At 42.4% G+C, this 25,400-nt stretch overlaps 2 protein-coding genes across 9 annotated transcripts in view; one reads left to right on the top strand and one right to left on the bottom strand.

Annotated features, from left to right (window-relative positions):
• DOCK9 (dedicator of cytokinesis 9) overlaps positions 1-25,400 on the bottom strand; it is a 277,662-nt gene that overhangs the window by 23,642 nt on the left and 228,620 nt on the right. For all 8 annotated transcript variants that reach the window (XR_002090054.2, XM_019486925.2, XM_019486921.2 and 5 more), the window contains exons 40-45: positions 24,969-25,106; positions 23,998-24,180; positions 23,158-23,271; positions 22,815-23,030; positions 19,903-19,960; positions 16,791-16,897 (exon numbers count right to left, since the gene is read on the bottom strand). Coding sequence is in view for 7 of the 8 variants with exons in the window: in XM_019486925.2 (XP_019342470.1) it covers positions 16,791-16,897; positions 19,903-19,960; positions 22,815-23,030; positions 23,158-23,271; positions 23,998-24,180; positions 24,969-25,106 (816 nt within the window). In the remaining variant the exon portion in view is untranslated. The remainder of the gene's footprint in view (positions 1-16,790; positions 16,898-19,902; positions 19,961-22,814; positions 23,031-23,157; positions 23,272-23,997; positions 24,181-24,968; positions 25,107-25,400) is intronic.
• LOC132247782 (syncytin-B-like) lies at positions 1,565-9,919 on the top strand. The gene is made up of 2 exons (XM_059721108.1): positions 1,565-1,649; positions 7,035-9,919. The coding sequence occupies exon 2, from the start codon at positions 8,064-8,066 to the stop codon at positions 9,393-9,395; it is 1,332 nt and encodes a 443-aa protein (XP_059577091.1). The 5' UTR covers positions 1,565-1,649; positions 7,035-8,063; the 3' UTR covers positions 9,396-9,919.

Genomic DNA, 25,400 nt, shown 5'->3' with positions numbered 1-25,400 from the left:
ATACTGTCAGGGAGAAAGACCAGGCTGCTTATAACACCTTTACTTTTGAGAAAGGTCACAAAATGCGATGAATTAAAATAATGAAATGAATTAAAATAATATTCAAATTTGAGGAGTACTGCATGTCAAAAGAATTAGGCTCTTGAAAGACACAGATTTTTTAACCTGCCAACAAACAGAATAAAGTATAGATCAATATGTTATAGAATAGAAGAGCCTGAATTAGAGTTCTGTTTTAGGAAATTTGGCAGAATCTGATTAAAGATAGGATTACTTGTGGCACTGCAGATGCTGCATTACAAGAAACGCTATTGTGTGAGGGAGACCTGTCTGTAGAAACAACTATTCAGATTTTCAGAGCAGCAGAAACTGTGAAGGCCCAGGCTACACGCTGAATAGATTAAAAGCAATTTTCCATGCATTAGGCATGAAAGCACGTGGCCAGAAGCAGCCAGCTCACAGTGTGGAATTTTCCATTGGTAAGGAGAAATCTAAGGGAGAGAGAGCTCGTGAGCAGCCCTGCAGCAAATGTAGAAGGCATCCTGGCCCCAAATATAGTGCTGCATTTGGAAAGTTTTGGGTTTTTTTTTAAACAAGAACAATCATTTTGCCAGATGCTGCATACCCCCACAAAAAAACCTCTCAGGTTCATAAAGTTGAGAGCGTACCCGATAAATTGTATATAGATATGGTTGAATCAAGTAAAAATCAATGAGAAGGACTGGATTTTGTCTGTAGAAGTGGAATGATGGTTTCATTAATTTAAATTAGACACTGAAGCTCAAGTTAATATATTTTACTAGAACATGAATATAGAAAATCAAAATCAAGACCAAAAGTGAGTCCAACAAACATTAAAATAACTGACTACTGAGAAACAAATACGTCAGTAAAAGGGAGATGCATTGCTAGTGTAGTGCGCAGGTTTGTTATTACCCTGAAATAGAATAGTTTTCTGATAGCATACTGTTAGGTTTACAATAATTTGGATTATTAAGAAGTATTAGCTTTACAGCTGAATACAAGGCATGACCTGTGGCCTAGCAATGCAGCTGACCACAAGGCAGGATGATAGCTAGGCCTTTGCTTGTGTCATGTAATCATTTTAACTGTACCAAGCATTTTCTGAGTTAAAAAGTAAATCTGTGTCTGTGTGCTAAAAAAAAAATCAGCTACAGCAAGAAGTAAGATAAGACAGAGAAACCATTGTTTTGAGCTTACTGGTTGCATCCTTGAGAAGTATCTTCTACTGTGTAAGGTTTTGCTAACATATTATAATGTTACTGTTACTTAACTTTTAGCTTTTAAAAGTGCTAGTTCAGCTTAATAGAAAGATGCTGTTACAAAGATTTATAAAGCACCGCCCCAAGTATTGCTTTTTGTTAACCATATAGTCTTGCTTTGTTGTAAGAAGTATAAAAGATTGCCTCACCCTTGAGGGGGGGGCCATTTTGCCTTTTGCTGGTTTTATGGTCTTTGCTCGAGCAAATAAACAGCTGTCTTTCTTTACCCGCGTTGTCTGTCAATCAAATTACAGCTACACAACGGACCTTAGGGAGGTTTCTCCCACCACAATTTGGCACCCCAGATTGGACCCGTCTAGCTTGGCGCCTTTGGAGACCATCCCCCGACACCCCAGCACGCACCAGGTGAGTTCACCTATTGGGTTAGTCTCGGGAGGTGGACGGTCCCCTCAGGACCAATAAGGCGGGATCCTCAAGTCGGGTAAAGGAACGGTGCCGGCGAGTACCTCAGGTCAGGTATGTTTTTGGTTTCTATCTGGTTTCTGGTTTTACCTCTAGAGGTCTCTGGAAGCAGTCTTTGAGGGTATCTGTCTGCTGATTTAAACGCTGATAGAGCCAGCAGCCTAGCCAAAAGGCGAAAGACACAGATATAAGGTAGAAATGCTGTTATAACGGCCAATGACTAGGGTCTCGGACTCAAGACGCCTCTCCTCACAGAGAAAGCCAGTGGGGTCCGAGAACACCGGTTGTTGTACATGGATGACACAGCTTCTAGGCAGGTAGAACTTAAGGAAATAAGACTGCTTGTGCTTGGATATAATCATGGGTTCCAGTTTAGGGAAAGTTATTCCTGATTCACCCCTTGATTTTATGATTAAGAATTGGAAACATTTGGAGGGACGGGCGGAACTGTCCAAGTCTCGTATGGCAGAACTCTGTTTAACTAATTGGACGTCTTATACGTCCCAGTTAGATTTGGGAAGACAATGGCCAGAAAATGGATCATTTGACCTAAATCGCCTGGCTGCCTTACGAAAGATCTTGGAGGACCTCTGCCCTGGCCAAATTAGTTATTGGTATTTATGGGACAATGTTGCTAGCAAGCAATTAAAACCTTTAGCTTCCCAGACCCCTGCACCTTTTCCAAATCTGTTAGCTCCCTTTCTATGTCCAAAACCTGCTGCACCACTGTCATATTCAGAAGATGATTACAGACCCATGCCTAGGCCCCCTAACCTACCATTGATACCACCCCAAATGTTTGAACCCCAAAACATTGCCCCCGGGCCGGCCGAGGGACTGGGAAGTCTTTGGGAGGCATCACCTCGATTGTCTCTCTCGGAATCCCCGAGTCCCAGATCTGGAGAGGGATCTAGAGATCCGTCTCCAGATTCCAGTTCCACTCCGATTTCAAATCGCACTCGTCAAAAATTGTCTAAGCCTGCACTTCAGTTACCTCTAAGAGAATACCCTGTGCCTGGTGAGGGTGGAGAAGTTATCAGTCACTGGACACACACTCCGTTCTCCACCACAGACCTCTTAAACTGGCAAGAAAACACCCCCAGGCTCAGAGATGATCCCGAAGTAGTTCTAAGGCGCTTCAAAACCATTTTCATGACTCATAACCCCTCCTGGTCAGATGTCATGCAGCTTCTCGAAAGCCTCTTAACTATGGACGAGAAGACTCAAGTACTATGCCATACTGACCAATTTCTAGCCGATCAGCCCCATGAAAACCACCCCATGCCTAATGGCGTGCCCAGGCAAAATCCAAATTGGAATTACAATCAGGAAAGGGGGCAAAATTCAATACGAATGCTGAAAGACAGCATTTTAGAAGGATTAAAGAAAGCAGGAGATAAAACTACAAACTGGTCCAAAGTGACAGCTACTGTTCAGGGTCCCGAAGAACACCCTTCAGACTACTTTGAAAGACTTTGTAAAGCTATACATCAGTATGGAAACATGGACCCTGAGACACCTGCCACTTTGCCTGTGTTAAGACTTGTGTTCATAAGTCAGGCTAGTGAATATATTAGAAAAAAGCTTCAACATAACACTGAGGGTGTTGAGGGTAAATCCATGGCAGAAATCTTAGCCATTGCTACTAAAACTTTTAATGGAAGGGAAGAAAAAAAGAAGAAAGAAAAACAAAAGGAAGATCAGTCCAACATTCGCATGTTGGCAGCAGTAATACAGCCCACAAATGCCTATAGAACCAATCTGCCCCATGGCCCGAGGCCCTTTGTGCCTAGGCCACCGGGCCATACCTACCAACCATATGGGCCCAACGTATGTCATTACTGTAAACAGGAAGGACACTGGAAAAGAGTGCAAGTTAAGACCAAAAAGATCCCCAAGTGATAACCCTGAAAATCAAAAATTCAAGAACCCTCAGTTCACTATTGTTACCCCAGATCTTGCTCAAAACCAATGTGACGACTGACGTGATGAGGGAGATTCTACATGCCACTTTCTGCAACTATCCTCTGTCCAACCTAAAGAAGTCACCCTAAACTGCAGTGCTCAAGATCCCTTAATACCCTTAAAGATAGGAGAACACGTCTACAAGTGCCTGCTAGACACAGGGGCAACTTTTTCCAGTATTTCCAAAGGACATCTTTCACCAAGTGAAAAACAAGTCACTTTTATGGGAATTGAGGGAAAACCCTTCCGTTGCTCATTTTCTCAACCCACGAATGTAAAAATTGGCCCCCTCTCAGCAGAACACTCTTTTCTTCTAGCAACTGGCCCTGTTAACCTTCTTGGACGGGATCTTCTTTGCAAACTACAAGCCACCATACAGTGCTCACCTGATGGAATTATTCTAACGTTTCCATCCTCCCTGGTCCCAATGATAGCCACAGTGCTTGCAGTTACAGAAGACTCGAGCTTGCAGTCTCTTCCCCTTGTTCTAAAAGAAAGGGTACCCCCAGAACTTTGGGGCTTCACCTCCAGCTCGGTGGGACTCCTAAAATCTGCAGATCCTGTCAAAATTCTAATTCGTACCAATCTTGAGCCACCTAAAGTACCCCAGTATCCTTTGAAAGCAGAAGCTATTGAGGGACTCAAGCCTTTAATTGAAGATTTTTCTAAACAAGGAATTTTAATTCCCTGTCAGTCCCCCTGTAACACACCTATACTTCCAGTAAAGAAACCCAAGCCTGGTCCAGACGGGAAACCCATGTATCGTCTGGTTCAAGATCTCAGACAAATTAATAAGTATGTCATTCCTCGACACCCGGTCGTTCCTAACCCCAATACTATTTTAACTGCAATACCCCCTGACGCTGCTTTTTATACCGTAATAGACCTCTGTTCTGCTTTCTTCAGCATCCCCATCCACCCTGAATCCCAATATCTTTTTGCCTTCACCTGGGGTTCTTCTCAACTGACCTGGACAAGGTTACCCCAGGGATATGTAGAATCTCCCAGCATTTTTTCTCAAATTCTTCACAAAGATTTGCAAGATGTTACTTTTCCTAACTCCTCATCCCCCTTAATATACGTGGATGATTTACTCTTATGCTCTGCCTCATCAGAAGCATGTATTCAAGACACCATCATTTTACTCACTGCACTAGCCGCCAAAGGCCACAAGGTGTCACCAAGTAAGCTTCAGTTTTCTAAATCCACTGTTAAATACTTGGGCCACATTTTGGAGCCTGGCCAAAGACGCCTGAGTGATGACAGAATCCAAGCTATCCTAAATATTCCCAAGCCTATAACAAAGCGTCAAGTTCGGGGTCTGCTGGGAATGGTGGGATTCTGTCGCTCCTGGATTCCAGCCTTCGGAGAGTTAACCAAACCACTTGTACAGCTTACTACAAAAGAGGCAGAAGAGCCAGTCTTTTGGAATCATGAAGCTGCCCGTAGTTTCAATAATATAAAATCTGCTTTAACTTCTGCCCCTGCCCTAGGGCTACCAGATTATCGAAAACCTTTCACGCTCTTTGTCCATGAGCGACTAGGAGTAGCCTCTGGGGTACTTACTCAACCCCTAGGAAACACCCAACGCCCGGTAGCTTACTTCTCTGCACAATTAGATCCAGCGGCAAAGGGGGGAGTAGGCTGCCTTCGCGCAGTGGCAGCAGCTGCAACCATAGTCGAGAAAGCCCAGGAATTAGTCCTCGGATATCCCCTTATCCTAAAGGCTCCACATGCAGTAGCCCTCCTTCTCCTCCAGAAAAATACTCAACATTTTTCTCATCAGAGAATGAACAAGTATGAAACCACACTTTTAATGGCTACAAACCTGGTCAGAGAGAGATGCAATACCCTGAATCCGGCTACTCTATTACCTCTACCCAGCAATGGGGAACCAGACTCCCACGATTGCCTTCAAGTTGCAGCATTTTCAGACAAACCCAGGGTAGATCTCAGTAACTTACCCTTAGACAACCCTGACTTGATTTTTTTTGTAGATGGCTCTTCAAAATTAGTCAATGGAGTTAAAAAAACGGGTTATGCAGTAGTAACTCCATTTGAAGTACTTGAAGCTGAACCACTGCCTGGGCAGTTGAGCTCGCAAGCGGCTGAACTTACTGCCCTTACACAAGCTTGTCAATTAGCATCGGGCCACTCTGTAAATATTTGGACTGATTCTAAGTATGCCTTTGGAATCTGTCATGCCACTGGACAATTGTGGAAACAAAGGGGATTTATGACAGCTTCTGGAACTAAAATATCAAATGCTAAACAAGTCAATGATCTCCTACAAGCTATAATGTTGCCAAACGCCATAGCTGTAATGCATTGCCCAGCCCATACCAAAAAGGGAGATCAAGTCTCAAAAGGCAATGCCCTGGCTGATGCTGCAGCTCAAACAGCAGCCTTACAGTCACTATCCGCCCTAGCATTCCAAGCTCAAATTCCTCAGTCAAAGGCATATTTGGGAATATTGCTAGAGCCAAAAATGTACGAGTCTACACCACCTTTAGAACAACAGAGATGGAAAGCGGCAGGAGCCACCTGTGAAAAAGATGTAATATGGCGATTGCCAGATGAAAGGATAGCGCTACCTAAAGCAGCCCTTAGACCCTATCTGCAACAACTCCATCAAAGCGAGCATTTAGGTTGTGAAAAACTTGCCACTAACAGGCTGTTCTACACACCCGGAGTCTACCAGGAAGCAAAAACGCTTTTAGAACACTGCAGTATATGCAAAAAGTTTAATATCAAAGGAGAAAAATCAGAACCCCCTGCAGCCGGCCCCTGGGCTTATACTCCCTTTGAAAGACTACAAATAGATTTTGCTAAAGACAATGGGTACAAAAACCTCCTAGTAATTGTTGATCAACTCACGGGGTGGGTAGAAGCTTTCCCCACCAGAAGAGCTACAGCACAACAAGTAGTAAAAATACTCCTTAATGAAATTATACCCAGGTTTGGTCCTCCACGTATCATTGAAAGCGATCAAGGATAACATTTTACTGCTGACATAAACAAAACACTGGCCAGCTGCCTAGGAATAGAATGGAAATTCCATACCCCTTGGCACCCAGAAAGCTCAGGACAAGTAGAGAGAATGAGTCAGACCCTGAAACAAAAAATTGGAAAGCTATGTACTGAGAGTGGGTTAAAATGGACTAAGATTCTCCCACTGGCCCTTATGTCCATCAGAACGACCCCCAGGAGAAAACTAAAGCTCAGCCCTTATGAGCTGCTGTTTGGATACACTGTTCCCCAACATTTCCCCTTACTACTGGCTCACACTTCTTCTCTTTTAGGCGATGAAGGACTCACCTCTTATATTTTATCTCTACAGTCTCAGTTAAAATCTCTCCATAGGTATGCTGCTTTAAGCCAACCCCTCCCTGCTGATGTCCCAGCACATCGCATCCAGCCTGGAGACTGGGTGTATGTAAAAACTTGGAAACGGTCTCCCCTTGAACCTAAGTGGCAAGGACCGTATCAAGTCCTCCTCACCTCCCACACCGCCGTAAAAGTAGCAGAGAAGGACAACTGGATTCATTATACTCGTACAAAAAAGACAGAAGTTTCACCAGAGCTCAAGATCGGCTCCAACGCGAGCTTCCCTGACCTGGAAAAGGGGAAGCCAGAAGAAGACGACTGCGGACTTCGTGGGAGCACTGCACGCCCACCTGACCGCGACAAGGGTGAGCCAGAAGCAGACGAAAAAATAAAAACAAACACCTCCTGGCCCTGCAGCCCGTTAGATAATATAAAACTCAAACTAACCAAGGTCCACTAATAAACTGTCACCTTTTTGGGGTCCTGCCCAGCCCAGAGAGCACACAACTCCAAGTACTGCATCCTCTAGACACTTTTGGATCAGATGAAACCGAGCACTTTGAGACTGTAACATGTCCCAGAAGATCAGTTATTGGAGCTGCAGGGTTGTGCATACTGTTTGTGCTGATTTTGGTTATAATATGGTTTTTATAACTATGTTATTTCTAATCTTTCTCTTTGCTGGAGAAATAAGTCTCTCACAGGGGTCGGCTATAGCTGCCAGTTGCTGCAGATGTGCTAATCCTGGTGCCCGATTCAATCGAACTCTCTGATATAGACGGGAAGGTCAACATTGCCCGTTGGTATCCTCCCTCACATTGCTGTAGTTCAGCAGAAGTTCGGGTATTTACTTATGGAACAGAATATTGTGTAAAGCCTAGCCACCCAGTTTTCAGACAATTTGCAGAGTCTCCTCAGGCTAAGACTACTCTTAAACCTAATGTTGCCCACATCTCTGATAATAATATGTACCTCTAATACGTTGAGAGAGCTGCTAAAGCAGAAAACCAAAGTGATTGTTGGGTGTGCAGTCATTTTCCTCTCCACACTCAAGGAGGCATTCCTATGACTCCCATCCCCTTGGGCCCCATTGAGTCACTTTTAAACCCCTCTAATAACCAAGCTTGGGACCAAAGTCAGCAGGAGTTCCTTTTAGTAAAGCCTGTTGTTGGAGATTGGTGTTTCTATGTAAACTGCTCAGTATCAGACTGCATTAATTTAGGCACAAGCATATGTCACCACTATTTTACTAGTTCAAGTGGAGGAGACTGGCGTAATAATAACACAGCAACTCCTACCTATTGCAGCTCTTACAATGATTTCTACAGCAGCAAAAATTTAACCAAGGGCACTAATCCTATCTGCACCCCCATCTCCTCTTTAAATAATACCTTGTGGTATTGTTTGTACACTGATACCTCCCGGGGACAATGCTTCTTCAATGGAACTGCAAATCCTTCCTTTAAATCAAAGGGTGAACGCGGGGTGCTAGGATTAGGAAACGGGGGCCGAATACCTCCTAAGTATTCAAACCTCGCTGCTTTAAAAGGACAATACTGGGTCTGTGGCTCCCACGCCTACCATAAAATCCCTGCCAAAGGAAAAGGTATCTGCTATCCGGCAATGCTAAAACCCTCTGCGTCCTTCGCCATGCACCTTCCACGGGGCAGGTGGCGGAACAAGAGGGATTTGCAAGAAAGCCGTGATATAGTAGACAAATATCAAAAAACTCCGCTTACCAAAGGAGTGTTAGTCAGGTGTTCTTTAGCAGGTATACTCCCAGGAGTAGGCACTGCTTGTCTTGGAAGATTTACACTATGCCTGCAAGCTGTGATAGAAATCATGGCTCATGAATTCAGTGAAGGTCACAAGGAACTCTCGAAGGCCGTTGCTGCCTTGGCTGACACCCAAGAAGAACTCCGACAAATGGTAATTCAAAACCGTATAGCCCTTGATTTTCTCCTTGCTGCTCAAGGAGGAGCTTGTGCAGTTATCGGACCAAAATGTCGCGTTCGGGTTAACAGTTCTTTTACAATAGTACAAACCCACCTCAATGATGCAGCTGTTCATATCCAAAAAGCCGAAGATATAGCTAAAATCCACAAAGATACATCACTTAGTTGGCTCACTAATTGGTTGCCTTCCCTTACAGGATGGCTTAGACCTTTTGTATTAAGCTTAATTGGAATTGTTATAACTATAATCTGCCTGTTGTGCTGTTTTCAGTGTCTATGCTCTCTAGGACAACAGTTTATGCAAAGGCAAGTAAAAATGTATGGTCAGTTTGTACAAATATCCAGCATCAATCATCAAAACCTAACCCCACAAGAAGTTGAATACCTAAAAGTGTGTTCCAAAATTTCCTCTGGAAAATTGGAACAAAGGGAGGAATTGTAGTGCGCAGGTTTGTTATTACCCTGAAATAGAATAGTTTTCTGATAGCATACTGTTAGGTTTACAATAATTTGGATTATTAAGAAGTATTAGCTTTACAGCTGAATACAAGGCATGACCTGTGGCCTAGCAATGCAGCTGACCACAAGGCAGGATGATAGCTAGGCCTTTGCTTGTGTCATGTAATCATTTTAACTGTACCAAGCATTTTCTGAGTTAAAAAGTGAATCTGTGTCTGTGTGCTAAAAAAAAAAAATCAGCTACAGCAAGAAGTAAGATAAGACAGAGAAACCATTGTTTTGAGCTTACTGGTTGCGTCCTTGAGAAGTATCTTCTACTGTGTAAGGTTTTGCTAACATATTATAATGTTACTGTTACTTAACTTTTAGCTTTTAAAAGTGCTAGTTCAGCTTAATAGAAATATGCTGTTACAAAGATTTATAAAGCACCGCCCCAAGTATTGCTTTTTGTTAACCATATAGTCTTGCTTTGTTGTAAGAAGTATAAAAGATCGCCTCACCCTTGGGGGGGGGGGGGGGGCATTTTGCCTTTTGCTGGTTTTATGGTCTTTGCTCGAGCAAATAAACAGCTGTCTTTCTTTACCCGCGTTGTCTGTCAATCAAATTACAGCTAGACAACGGACCTTAGGGAGGTTTCTCCCACCACACTAGTATCCAACACTAAGACAGAACTCCCATTCATTGTGGTACCTTGGGAGATGACACCAATTTTGGGTCTGGTAGCTTGTGAAAACCTTTATATTTTTAAGCGCATGCTTGCAGTACAAGATGACACATTCACGCCCCCTAATGACACTCTTTGTCCAGATTAAGGCTGTGCTGACTATCTTCTTAGGAAGAAACTAATTGTTCCAGAACACAAGAAGCAACTAAATCCTTTTGGGAAGAAATGTACCTATGGACCCAAAACACAAATACCATCACACAGAAAGAGGAAATCAGCCTCTGCAATCTGTAGCTAATGAACTTCGTGCTCTGTGCAGAAGCACATTTGCCCAAAGTGCAAGTCATTCAGATACCAGTATAAGGACTCAAGTCTATCAATACTGGGGGGGGAAAACTTTTTTTTTTTTTTTTTAATGGGAAATCAGAAAATGGATCTGATGCTTTATTAGGCAGAGAAGAAAATGAAAAAACTCACAGACTCTTGCTAAAATGAGCTTCAGAAAAAGGGGAATAGGGAAGTGCTTGTAACCACTACTCTATAGATCAGGGGCGGGCAATTATTTCAGGCGAAGGGCTGCTTACCAAGTTGTGGCAAGCTGTTGAGGACTGCATGGGTAGCCCCACCCATGACAGGTGCCCTGTCCCCTGGTCACCATCTTGGGATCAATGTCCCAGGGCCAGCACCAGTAGGGCCCAGAGCAGGGTGCAGGCTGGCAGGGGACTGTGGAGCTGGGCTGCACCAGCAGGGAGAGGGGGGAGCTGGCCTGGTTCCGTAGAGACCCTGCTGGCTGGGATCCTGTACCCCTGCCGCCCTGCTCTGGGCCCTGCTGGCGCTGGCCCTGGGACATGGGTGCAGGCCCTGCTCCTGCACCTGCTCACTCCCAGTGCCCTTCAGCCCCATGGTGCAGGCGGGGGGCAGCACACAGTCCTGACCCCCTGCTCGCCAGCAGGGAAGGAGCTAGTGCTGAGTGCAGGGGAAAAGCGGCCTCTCGCCCACCGTGGCCCGTGCTCCTTGCTGCAGCCATTTGTAGTCCACGCGGGGCTGTCCTGAGCAGGCACAGGCAGTTCCATGGGACTGTGAGCAGCTGCAGTGCAGGACAATGGCCACAGGGCAGGCAAGGGGCCGCTTTTCCCCCATGCTCAGCACCAGCTTGTAACCCTGTGGGGCTGCCTGTGCCTGCTCAGGACAGCCCCACACGGGCTATGAGCAGCTGCAGCAGGGAGTGCTGGGCACGGGGCCACTCCCCCCCCCACTCAGCACCAGCTAGTCCCTTGCCCTTCCCCCCACCCCTTACCTGAGTTTCCCAGGCTGGGGCAGCCATATGCAGGGGGCGGGGCCAGATGGGCCCTGCTGTTGCAGGAGCCCGCTGGGCTTCCCCTGGGTCCTACTCTCCTTGGTTCCTGTCACATCTTTGACAGTAACTAAGGAGAGATACATTTTTATTTTCTAAAAATTTTTAGGGGCCCCGCAGGCCAGATAGAATGGCCTTGCAGGCTGGATTCGGCTTGTGGGCCATATTTTGCCCACCCCTGCTTTAGATGCATCTCAACTGATGTTTGTGTTAATTGATTTTCGTACTTATTGTTAAGAGAAAAGATGCAGTGATAGAAGTTGTAATTTAAAGATGCTCCCTAACTAAAGAACAGAGGAAACTGGTAGTTAGGAGATGGTCCCACAATTAGGGTGGTTAGTGAGAGAAAGTCAGAGGTCTCCAGAGGTTGCCTAGTGCCCTGCAGTAAAGTAAGTTTAATTCCTGTCATTCAGGTATGCCTGTGTTTATTGAACCTGGTGATCACTGCTGTGTATACCTGAGAAAATGCACTGAGATAAAAAAAAAAAAAAATATTTTACCGATAAAAAAGGACTAGTGTTAATTACAAAGAATATTTTGGGGGATAACAATTTTCTTCCCCATTCTGATTTTATAATTCCACCTAACTCCCTTAAATCTGGGAAGTCTAGTGCTCAGTGAGTTTGTTAACAAAGGGAAGAAAGCACTAATTGATCATTCTACCTTCTCACATTACACACAGATTCCTGTAAGATAAATGAAAGTCTTTCTGAAATGTTTAATAAATGGTGAAGAATAAGTTCATACTGTTGCTTTTGTAGATTCCCCACGCCCCAGGAGATGCAAGGGACCTCTCTTTCCAAGTTCTGTGGAATATGCAGCAAATAATCTCTTTCCCATGGTACAGTAAGTGCTTCACCAGTGAACATTTAAGTGAACCTTGGATCTATACATAAAAGTGAAAAAAAAACACACATGTAGAATTTTAGAAGTTCCACAAGCTCTAAAAGGGATATGAACCACCTTTCACATTCCAGGTTGCAAAGTGATTTTATTCCACGTTTAGATAAAAAGTAGACAGAAGGCAAAGAAATTTCCTAGGATGAGAAAATAAATTAAATTTTATAAGGAATGAGAGAAGGTTTTATGTAATACAGTCTTATTTTTGTAAGTTGTGCAGGAAAGCTCTTTCACTTAAAGAGAGAAAAGCTCTAATACCTTTCCTTATTAAATGTAATGGGCCACAAGACACAGATTTTTAATGGAAAAATACAGAGGGTGAAGACTAACTTGAATTAAGCAAGCATTAGAGCATGCAGGACTAGGCTGGAGTTTTATTTTGGATGGGGGGGGGGGAAAAAGAGGACTGAATAAATGTGTTCTTCCCATATAAATCTATTTAGCACAAATCTGCTAGAGATTGCATAGATCTCACTTTTTAGAGCAAAGGCTGTTTGACTAGGATTCTTGGTCCCAAGCTTTTGGTCTTTTAGGAAAGTACAGACAACCTGGAAATCCCAAGTTTTCTTGGATATCTAAGTGTATTCAATTAAAATGCCAGTAGACTGCCAGGTAATGCTTTTCAACTTTTTAGACCAAGAAATTCAGAGAAAATAAATCTGGGTAAATGGCTCCTGGCTGGGAATCCTGTGTCTGGTGATAATTCTGTCAATACCCCTCAAGTCAACAGGAAATGGCCTAGTCTCTTCTGAATGTCTTATCTTCTATAACACCTTCTCTTGATCATCATTTGCAATTTAGGCATCTAAGCGTCATCTAAATCTTGTTTGGGTCTCATCTAACTCCAGTGAGTCAGGTGCCTAGTGTGTCCATCCCAAAACTGCTTAACTTCTAGGACAACGCTCATTTTTTCAAACTTTTACTTTCATAAAGAACGTAAAATATAGCTTATATAACGTCTGTTGAACTGACTGATTTGTAGACAGTTCGGATGACTGATCCCTTTGTGACTGCAGAGATGGAATGAAGTTTAAGAAAGAGTGATTTGATTCTCCAACATTAACTTTACTATGCTGTCTCCAGAACCCAGTTGTCTGATATCATGTTCCCTGTTGGCAATGTTGACAGGGTCACCTGCCAGTTGCTTGAGGTGGCAAGTACTGACCAGGTAGGCTCCACCATCTGATCAAACCTTGCCATTGCTGCAGCTCCTTCTCCTGTTGCCACTGCTATGGCCCAGGCAACAGTGAGTGCTGGAGTGGCATAAAAAAAAAATAGGTAATTCTTTTTGGTGATATACAGGGTGACTCTACAAGCGGGTCCCAAACTTCCTTTCCATTTACAAAATAAACAGTTTTTGGCTTATATGGACTATATATATAGTCTACTTATGGAAACCTGCTCAAGCAGTAAATTTTCTATGGTCCTTATGGAGACTATATATATAAGGACCATAGAAAGATTAGTGGCTTCTCAGTATATTGTCAACAAATACTTAAAGAATACTTCTTTAAGATGAATATGTAAATTTTCTATGGTCCTTATGGAGACATATATATGTATATGTCTCCATAAGGATTATAGAAAATTTACTGCTTGAGCAGGTTTCCAGGTTTTACATATTCATCTTAGAGAAGTATTCTTTAAGTATTCGGTGACAATATACTGAGAAGCCACTAATCTTTCCCTGCAACTATTCTGACTAGACTTAGATATTTAAAAGGCAGTTCTTATAAGGACATTACTTGATTATCATTTTTTCAATATGTAATCAGTGAATCCCATTGTCTTCAATTCAATCTGCAGTCAAAACTGGGTAATGCCACTTCTCCTTACATCATGCTCAATCTGTTATCATAATTTCCATAAAATAGCTGACTTCCATACATCAGGTTACCTGATGAAGAATTCATTGATTGCATTCAAAAGCTTGTCTAAGCCTAACTCTAATCTCAACCATGTAGTCAGTCCAATAAAAGATATCCATAACAATTCTTGCCTCTTGCATGTATAATTTTTGACATGGCATGATTTTTATTTCTTACATTAGATGCTCAATAAATGTTGCAGTTGGACATTACAGAAGTTAATACAAAATACACAAAAAGGGTAGGGTATGAAATCAAGCCCCTACAAGTTTAGGACAGTGGCACCACCCTTTGTAAAACCATCAGAACAGAAGTAAGTAAATTGCAAACTATCTGGTTTGCAATTCTGATCGCTGTCATCTTCACTTAATATTACAGGTTTCTGTCAGTCCCATCCACGTGACATATACAGAGTTTGACTGTATAATGAACTTCAACTAGGCTATACTTGAGGCCATGCAGATTTTTTCCAGGATCATTATTTTCAATTTCACTCTTGGTTTATTTTTGTTCTATGAATAGACTGATATAGGGAGCTAAATTCAATTTAGATTTGATACCTCAATGGAAATAAATTCTTTTTAGGGGGAGAAGGAGATATGGCAAATAGGAAAGGAATATAACAGAAACGTTAGGAAAAACTAGCAGCCCAAGTAACTCTAGGTAAGAAATTTCCACAGATGCTTTATTATCTGTAATCAGAAATAAATTTATCAGTGGATCATTCAGGGAAGCCTACATGTCTCATCTCTCTTTGTTACCATTTTTCACTTGGAATTTTGAACTATTGATGTGTCATTGCTAATCAGAATGCAGGCTGTTAGAAAAAATACTTTATATGTAAAAACATAGACCACCTTCCCAGCAACACACTCCTAGCCACCATGGACATTACCAGCCTATACACCAACATCCCACACCAGGATGGCATTCATGCCTGCCTTACATATCTACAGGAACAAGAATACAACCCAGAATACAGACCCAAAGATATCACTGAGCTTATACACGTCACCCTCACACACAACAATTTCACTTTTAATAATCAACACTTCCTCCAGATGATGGGAACAGCTATGGGCACTAAAATGGCCCCACAGTATGCCAACCTTTTTATGAGCCACCTGGAAGAAGACTTCCTCAAGAACTGCACCATCAAACCCTTGCTGTACTTACGATATATCGATGACATCTTCATCATTTGGAGTGAGAACCGGGAATCTCTAATTGAGTTCCACCAGAAATTCAACAGTCACCATCCCTCCATCCGACTTTCTTTAGAATACTCCAGCACCAACATCCCCTTTTTAGACACAATGATCAGTATCCAGAAGGGTAAAATACAGACCACAGTATACAAGCAGCCCACAGACCAACACACATCTGCATAAAACCAGCAATCACCCGAAACACACCAAAAAAGCTGTGATATACAGCCAAGCCCTCAGATACCACCGCATCTGTACTGAAGAGAACACCCGGGATTGCCACCTCACCAATCTTAAAAAGGCTTTCACCCAGCAAGGACACTCCTCCAGAGAGGTAGATCGCACGTTTGAAAGAGCCACCTGGATACCACGTGAAGAACTGCTGCAGTACAGAAGAAAAACACCCACGAATCGCACACCGCTGGTTATGACCTATCACCCATCCCTTGAACCTGTACGGAAAATCCTCAAAAAATTGCAACCCATATTAGAAAAAGACCCTATTCTTAAAAAAATCTTCCCAGAGCCACCCATCCTAGCCTTCAGACAAGCACCAAACCTCGCCAACCTCATCACCAGAAGCAAACTTCCTCAACCCCAGAACACACCAAAAGGATCCAGACCGTGCCATGACAAGAAATGCAAAACCTGCCCCCACATCTCCACCACCCCCACTATTACTACACCCCACAACAGAGCCATCAGCATCCCAGGATCTTACAGCTGCACCTCCAGGAATGTAGTATACCTCATCCAATGCACCAAATGCCCTGATGGAAGATATGTAGGAGAGACCAGACAACAACTGCGCACCAGAATGAACGCACACCGGAAATCCATCAAAGACAGAAATACCCAATTACCGGTGGGGGCACATTTCTCACAGGAGGGCCACTCTCTCCAATCTCTCAGTCCTGATCCTCAAGGGAAATTTACACAACACATCCCAGAGACGAGCCTATGAGCTCCATTTCATCAACCTGCTGGATACTAGAGATCAGGGACTAAACATAGACATTGGATTTTTGATACATTACAATCTGCCTGGAAACTGACTCCCCAGCCCCTGGCTTGTTTACTTTTCATTCCATCCAAGAAGAGCACGCAGCAACTGCTGCAGCGTCCTTAGCCTGACAAAGGGTTTTTGAACCCAAAAGCTTGCTTAATAACTATTCTCCAACCATTTGGGTTGGTCTAATAAAAGATATCAAATTCACCCAAGGAACCTTGTCTGCCTATCTCCTTAGACCAACACGACTACAACCTAAACCCCTGTTATATGTAATACGTAATGCACTGGGTTTGCAATCAACATTAAGAAAACAACAAACAATTAAAGTTCTTCATATGTACTCATTTTTATATATGAATGTTGCTTACTCACTTCATTGAAGTGAACATCTTGCATCCCAACATCCTCCATCATTGAAGCCTCTTCATCGATATTGGGAGTGATTACTCTAAAAGCAGTACAGCCTTGCCTAAACATCCCTGTTATTGAACAGAAGATACATAAATTAGCCTTGGTATAATCAAATAAATGTTATTGTCTGTACTTATATTCATGCCTGAAAAAGATTTGCTGCTACATTGTATTTCTTAGATTAAACACTATTCCTTCTGTAATCTTGGAAATGAAAGAAGTATCATTAACCAATGTAACCAATGGGAATGACAACATTTTTGTAACCTGAAGAATGGGATTTGATAACTAAAAGATTGTCCAACAATTTTCCTAACTAAAAGAGCTGGTCAAATAAAATATATTGGTCACTGTAACAGGAGGGACGGCAGGGTTGCCGTGCTATCCCCTGTTGCCTCCTCTACTGTGCCAAGCTTCTGACTTGCACCGTCCTATTCTCACCCGCCATGACTTCAATGATCTGTATTTTTATAGGGAGGCTACCTCTCTTCCACTTGGCCACAGTTCTCCTGCTCCGGGTGTTCTGTATATCTAAGCCTTGTGGGCCTTCTCTGTACGCTGCCCTTCTCACTAGGGCCTTCTCTGTAATACTGCCCCTCTCCCGGGGCTCTCCACACCCACACTGGGGCCTTCTCCGTACGCCGCCCTTCTCGCTGGGGCCTTCTCCGTAGTGCTGACCCCTTTCCGGGGCTCTCCGCACACACACTGGGGCCGCCCTTCTCACTGGAGCCTTCTCCGTAGTGCTGCCCTCTCACTGGGGCCTTCTCTGTAGTGCTGCCCCTTTCCCGGGGCTCTCCGCGCCCACACTGGGGCTGGGGCCCTCACTCTGCCGTGAGCCCCCTATGAGGCTTCCTCCATTCCCTTATAGCCTCACCCAAACCACCGGTGATAAACAAACAGCAACATAAACACAAGACCCTGGGCTACAAAGCCTCCAGCCAAACTGTGCTCAGGCCTACCAGGGTTCTCTGTCACCCTGTGGTGACCAACGCTGCTCTGGCATCCCAGCTCGGCTTCTCTTTCCCTTCTGGCAGGGAGCTCCTTCTGCCTTGGCTGCCGGTAGGGAACTGCCACCTAGCCTCCTGCCTGTGGTTTATATAGGAGCCAGGCCCTGCCCCTTCTTGTGAGCTGGCTAGGCAGGTGCGGATCATTACCTCCCTCTAGCTGCCTCAGCAACCAGCACCTGAGGAGTCTTCCTGGCTCTCTCAGTAGCAGGCACCTTAGTGTCCTGCTACAGTCACATAAAAAAAAAAAATTGGTCAGATAAAAGATTCCCAGAAAAATATGAACGTAGTTCAGTAATCCATTCCTCATCTCATTTCCTGGACCATCATGGCTACAATACTCCAACCCTCCTGAAGTGGAAAAAAAATTCAAGAGGTCCAAGTGGTATTATATATTATGCTGCACATTTTAGAAGGTTACTCAAAATAGTAAAGCTCTTTTAAAAAACGTATTGTAGTATCATATTTACTCAAATCCAAGACCAAGTCAGTCCCTAGAACAAAACTGGCAGTTCCACAAGAAAACCTGTCTTCAACCTGGCAGAGGTGACTCATGGGACAATGAATATCTGTACACTTTCCTGCCACTTGATTCCTCTTAGAGACCAAGAGGTGAGCAGTGGAGAATGCTCCCCAGACTTCCCTGAAACCAGAGGAGAACCTGGGTATGAGGAGCAGGTGGCAGCTTCTAAGTACAGTCCATCAAAAGCCATATCAGAGATGTCTCTGAGATCATCAGGGTGGATCAGAAAAGACCTGTGTGATGTAAAGCTTGTGTATTCCTATTCAGATACTTTAACAGAAAGAGAGAGAAAAATAAAAGTTGCCTGTTCTCAAATTCAGTGATCCACAAACAAAGCTGGTGAGTTCTGTAAGCTACTAGCTATGAATTTTGGAAGAGATCTTGAAAGCATCCAAACTTTCACTGCCTACTGAGCCCATAGCTGAACCAAGAAACTTTTTTTTTTTTTGTAAAAACAAGAAAGTGGGCCTAAACTTCCTTTCCATTTACAAAATAAACAGTTTATGACTTATACATACACACACAGACTTCTCCATAAGGACCATAGAAATTTTCCTGCTTGAGCAGGTTTCCAGGTTTTACATATTTATCTTATACAGACAGATAAACTTTCTCATCAGATAAATATGATTGTCTGAGAACTTCAGGACCGTTTCAGCCACCATTGTTTTTTCCTTTTGATCAAAAACTAGAAAAAAGTGAGGGTCAAGACAGCTGCCAGTGTAGAATTCTCAGACAAAGCTAGGGCTCTAAGTACTACTACCATAAAGTGCCTCAAATGCTAGGGCCCTAATTGTCCTCAACCTGTAGGAAAGTTCTTGGGATTTGGAGGTGAAGCAGCATCAAATTGCAGACTTTAACTTTCCCAAAAGCTTTGCGTAGGTAGCCCACAAGCATCCTCTCTCAATTTTGCAGATGTGTATAGCTGGGTACATCTGACTCCACTGGGTGGCATATACATAAGCAGGCGTCTATGCCTCTTGTCATTTCACAAATCCCAAAATTGTGGCTGTGACAACTGGTAGTATGTGTGCTGCTTTTTGTAACAGACCTCCGTTTGCTTTGTGGTAGGAGAGTTTGGGCAGCTCAGAGTGGCCCGGGACAGATGAATTCCTATTCCCAGGACATGCAGTATGAGACCCCTAAGCCCCCAGGAGCACCTGCCCAGGTTTCCATTTGCAGAGGTGTGCCCCAGGAATCTCTTGGCAGGGGACTCCCTGGGCACATGTATTGTGCTGCTGTGCCCTGACTTGGGTGTGCCTCTGCAAATGAGGGTGCTTGGGGTCCCCCCATTTGCATGTGTTCCATAGGATTGGGAACCTGAAGCCCTGGAAGCAGCAGGGGCCTGACCTTGCAGCCTAAAGGGTGATGTCTAGGTTGTCCAAGGTATCTTGGCACACCTGATCCATTTCATCAGGCAACATTTGTTTATAGCCTCAGAAATCAACAGAATACAACACCCTAGATGAATTATCATGTGTTGTTATCTTAAGCTATAATGACAAAACTAATATTACAAAATAATTATGAAAGTTTAAAATCATACCTTTTCGCGTGAGATATTCTGCAACCAGTGCTGCTACATGGACATAACACATTGCTGCCTAAAACAGGATAGAAATTGTAATGTTACAAATGTTAATTATAATGAAACTTCTAACACTAATAATTTAATTACACATAAAGGACTCCTAATCTACAATTATTAAAGCATTAACTTCCTATGTGGATTTAAACCCAGTGAAAGTAAGAAATCTCATGTAAAAAAAGTTAATCAAGGAATGGAAGACAACTGGGATATCACACAGGAAGAACTGAGTGACTTTAAGGATTGTAGCAAGTGGAATGGAATTTAACAGCATAAAATGCAAGCTCACACATTTGAGCACTTCTGGTATTAGGTAAGAGTTTATCATTTGAAAAATGACTGAGAAAGATAAGGACCTTGATCTAGCATCTAATTATCAGAGAGATTTGCCTTAAATTCATTCCCTTGCCACTGCTGCAGCAGGTAAAGCAGTGGCTGTATTGGTTGGGGTGGCGGTGTCAGGCAACGCCCTTCCCCTCTGCCTCCCCTACTTCTCCTTGCAGACATCCTGCCCGCTGCCCCCTCACCCTCAGCTGTCCACAACCTCTGCCTCTCTGCCTACCACCACACTATCAGATGCTGCTGGGACTGTTCCCTCTCTGGAGCACAGCATGTGGAAGAACAGTCCCTGCCAGTCACACAGCAGCAGTCTTGGCGCTGCTGACTGGCCAGGCAGGGGATGGAGGTTTCCATGTGCTCCATGCTTGGGAGGAAATCCAGCCCTAGCCACAATGGAGCTGCTCCTGACAGTGTGTGTGTGTGGGGGGGGGTGGGGAGAGGATGCAGAGGGCGTGGGGGTGCAGGAAGCTGCTGCGGGTCTGACTCTATCCTCAACCCTGCCTCAAGACCAGAGTTAAAGCCGCAGCAGCTGCCTGCCCCCCTCCCCCCCTTTGTATGCAAGTCTAAAACAAGCCCCACCCCACATCACCTGTTTACAGTGCTCCCTCTGTTGTCTACATTGGACACATGGGGTGATCCATATGTGGAAGGAGGAATAAACATGCATCTGACAAGCCTGTGGCAGAAACTTTAACCTTCCTGGACACTCAATTGCTGAGCCCAGAGTGGCTGTTCTTAGGTAATAAAACTTTCAAAATTAAGTTGAACAGGAAATTACAGAACAAGAAATAATTTAGACTGGATTGTGTAAACTGAGAGTATGGATTCTTATCCTGTTATTTGGATTAGCTTTTATAAATCCGGTGTCCCTCAATGGGTTAACTGGTTTGTTTTTCTCTCTTCTACCCACCTTGTCTCTCTTAGCTGCACTCTTTTTTCCCCCCTTCCCTACTGTATTCTAATCACTGCTTTCTACTTAGCAGCTATGCTTCCTGCTCTCTCTTCACAGCTTCTGATTAAGTACAGTAAGCCCTCCATGATACATCTCTGATCTAGTTAGTCTATAAAGGTGAAAATTTACCCAGTGTTTTAGGCTGTAATATAAACAGAAATAACTCATTAACAGACAGTTTTAAGATAGATACAGAAGGCCTCAAGTGGAGTATGGTGTTAGTGCCAGGAACTACACTTCAGGAAAGATGCAGATATAAACAATAAAAAAAACAACAAAAATAAATTTAGAAAATATGACCCATGAGGAAAGGTTGAAGGAACTGGCTTTGTTTGATCTAAAAAAAGAGAAGACCAAAAGGACTCACAATAAAAGTCCTCCAACATGTAAAAAGTTGCTATCAGGAGGATAGTCATTTATTTTTTAAGTGGTCAGTGGGGGAAAGATATGGAAAAAATTAGCTTAACTTGCTGGAAATAAGATTTACTATGGATATTAGGGGAAAAACTCCCTAACTGTTAGGTTCGTGAAACACAGGAACAGGCTTCCTAGATATGCTGTGAATCTTCTTCAGTACAAAATTTTAGAAACAGGTTGGACAAACATTTTTTGAGACTTGGTATACTTGATTCCATCTCAGTGCAGGAGATTAGACCAGATGTTCTGCTGAGGTCCCCGACAGCATTATGTTCTACAATACAATTGTGATTTTTAACCATACAACTAAAGAACAGGTTTGAAACACTAAGCATTTGTATTCCAAGATGTATTACGTATTACACAGCATATAGGGTACAAAGCAGAGAAAAAAAAATGTATGTTCAAATTATGTTGAAAAGGAAGTTATATGATGAACCTATTTGTGTTGTATTAAAAAAGGGTTATATAGTTCAATGACATGAATAAGTAAGGTAACAATGTTACTTTACTTGTATGACAAAAGGTTCTCTCACTGAAAACAGACTTCCAAAAACACTGGAATGCATTTAATTGTAGGCACTAAATGTAGCCAGTTAAACTGAGCAAGGTATACTTAATTTTGTCCTCCTTTTCTAGCATGCTCAAAACACATATTTTTATAGTATACAATCAATGACATCTATTTTAAGTTTCTAAAGTTTCTGACAGACAGTTTGAGGAATCATCTCTGAGTAAAAGCTTACAAATAATTTAGAAGGAAGTTCAAAAAAAGCCCAGCTATTTTTGAAGGTTTCAGTTAAATTAGGGCTACAGGCTATAGATAACTTAAGGACATTTCTAACAGTTGCCTTCTGTACCTTGCACAGAACATTCCTGACTTAATATTTTTAAGTACTATCGCCTAGTATAATATTACATAAAAAGACAGAAAATATATACAATTCTACTGTGGCAACAGCGGCACTTTTAACACAAGAATTATCTACCATCAGCATCAATATTTTTGGTGTTTTTAAAAGCCATTTTGAAATAGTGAGAATCCCATTTTATCAACAAAAAGAATTCTTACCCTGCCACACACTTATAAGAGAATATTTAAATTTTAAGAAACCCAAGCACTTTGATTAGCTAATTAAATATTTTGCTTTTCATTTGCTACCTCTGAAAGATCCCCATTTTTAACATGAATTTTTGCCATGCTGTCTAACCACGTCTTCCTCAGTTCAGGAGTGCTGGCATAGGACTTCGCCAAACTGTACTGAAGATCCACCAACATTTCTGGATCATTTTCATGCTCCTTCATTTGAGCTGTAGCCATTAATACTGTACGAATCCGCTTCGTCAAATCTTTGACATCAGATGGGAACGTAGTAAGCTAAAACACATAAGAATTTAAGAACTGTTTATTTTGTATTTCTTTCATGATCAATGCAACAGAATATTGGACAAGAAGCAAGTCCATTTTTGCCTTCCTATAGTATGAAAAAATAATCAGTACAAACCTTAATAATTCTGTCATTGTTGGCACAGTTGTTAATGATGGAAAGAGACTGCTGAAATCTAGTTCCTCCAATTCCAATAACATCAGCAATCAACTGGCTTACTGAAATAATTACCTTGAAAAAGAAACATCTAGTAAATGAACATTTCACCAATCATTTTACAAATAAATCAAGAATTTTATCATTAAGACAAACAATAAAAAGGATCTCTCTAAAAGGGCCTAACTTTAAATAGAAAAATATCAGAACTAATGACTCAGGATAGACAACTCAAATGTATTGCAAATGTCTTCTAAAATGTAAATCCTTTGGCCTGGAAACATTTCTAGCATTGGAACTGTATCATAGCCCCTGTCTACACAATTGTAAGTAATGCAGAAATTAAAAAAGCACTTTAAAAATATTTGTGGTACAGATCTAGTCTGTGGGCCTGATGGAACCAACTTGGAATGGTCTAGCAGGGGCTCTGGGCAGCAGCATCTGGCACCAGCTGGGCAATTCCCATGCAGCATGCAGCCCATGGACTGGATCCAGACTGCAGACGGAGCCGGCACTGCTCATCTGGCCTGTGGGCCATAAAGGTTGGGCACCACTGGTATAAATGATTCGACATTAGTTCAAAAAAGGATAATGGATTAAACAACAATTCAGGTAATTTGTCTCGTATAGCCTGTCTGAAGGTACATTAGAGACCATCTACCATTTGAAGATATACAACCCAAAGATCTGATATGCAAAAAGAGAAAACAAAACATAACATTATACAATATTCTTAACCTTAACAAGAAAATAGATTTTAAAAGCAATGATGGACAAAGAGGAGGAAATCATTATACTAACTTGCAGATGTGTTCTTACAAAAGACTTCTTCCCCGTGTAATCAAAGTTATTTCGCATTAAGAAATACAGCAGCTGTGAAGCCTCAGTACGAATTGAACTCAGTTTGGAGTTACAGCATTTCAAAATCTCATAACACAATGCAGCACACATGTCAGCTCTACCTTCATAAAATGTGGAAGGAAACTATGGAAAGAATGACCCAGAGGGAAAAATATAAATCTTTTAAGGCTAACATCACTTCCTAATAAAATAAATGCTAAAGGTAGGAGGATTTTAATGAAACATGCTATTGTGCAGGGCTGTTGAACTCATCTCTGCCCTGTGAGGCAGATGAGTGGCCCTGAAGTGGTCCATGGGGCAGATCCCATGGAACTGCTCCTACCCCTCCCCCAACCCCTCCAGCATATCCAGCACTTGCTCTGGCTGGTCCAGAACTGCACCACATGTAGTGCCCACTCTGGCTAGATAAGGACAAGAGCTGCATGCAGTGCCCACTTCCAGTGATCTGGGGTGGACACTGCATGCAGTGCAGGTTGTGCAGTTGTTACTGTGCCATCATTTAGCACTTGCTTTAGGAAGTACCAAATCATGGCGCAGTAATGGCAGCACACAGTTATTTTTAGCAGCTGTCACTATGGCGGCATGCTATAGTGAGGTAGTTCATCATTACAGTGATGTAGCGTTGATGTCATGGTTTGTGCCCACTGGCTTACATATTAATGCTGTTTACAGAATAAAAGCACTAAAATGCCAGTAAACAAAATTATTGATAATAAAATAAATTTACAAATACAAATTTATACTCAGGTGAAAAAGAGTTCTGAAGTGGGTGAAGGAAGCAAGGCCTGTGACTTTAAAAATGCAATGATGATTCAGTTTCAATTTGGGAAATAAGAAACTACTCCCTGAGTGGTAACTATGAAAAAACAACAAGTACTTGAAGATTGACTTTTCATTTTAAAACTACTTACCTTAAAAATTAGTGTCCTTAAAGCACCAAAGACATTTTTTAATGAAGTTTCAGACTGGTTTTTCTGAAGGAAGCAGAGGTACACATCAAAAACCTTTTTCATCAGTGGATTATGCCCATGATCCGTCAGTAGCTGATTCTTAAAATTGACAATGACAATTTAAGATTTAATAATTTTTTTTTAACTGAAAATACCTAAAATATTTACAAATAATATAAAAAAGCCTGGCCTCTTTTGACCAAGCTATTCCAAAAATATTCACGTATAGTGCTGTCTAAATGTATAAAGACTACACATATCAACTATTAATAATATATTTCTATATCTTCAAAAAATCTTTTGTTATCAAAGTTATGGCTCTTTAATAAAATTATACAAGGAAGATTATTTGTAACCAGTGTTCAAGATGTCAGTTAATATTTTGTCCTAATG

The sequence above is a fragment of the Alligator mississippiensis genome, chromosome 1 (assembly GCF_030867095.1).
Source record: "Alligator mississippiensis isolate rAllMis1 chromosome 1, rAllMis1, whole genome shotgun sequence".
Lineage (NCBI taxonomy): Eukaryota > Metazoa > Chordata > Crocodylia > Alligatoridae > Alligator > Alligator mississippiensis.
Note: the sequence above shows the minus strand (reverse complement) of the source record. Positions and strands in the feature narration are given on the sequence as shown.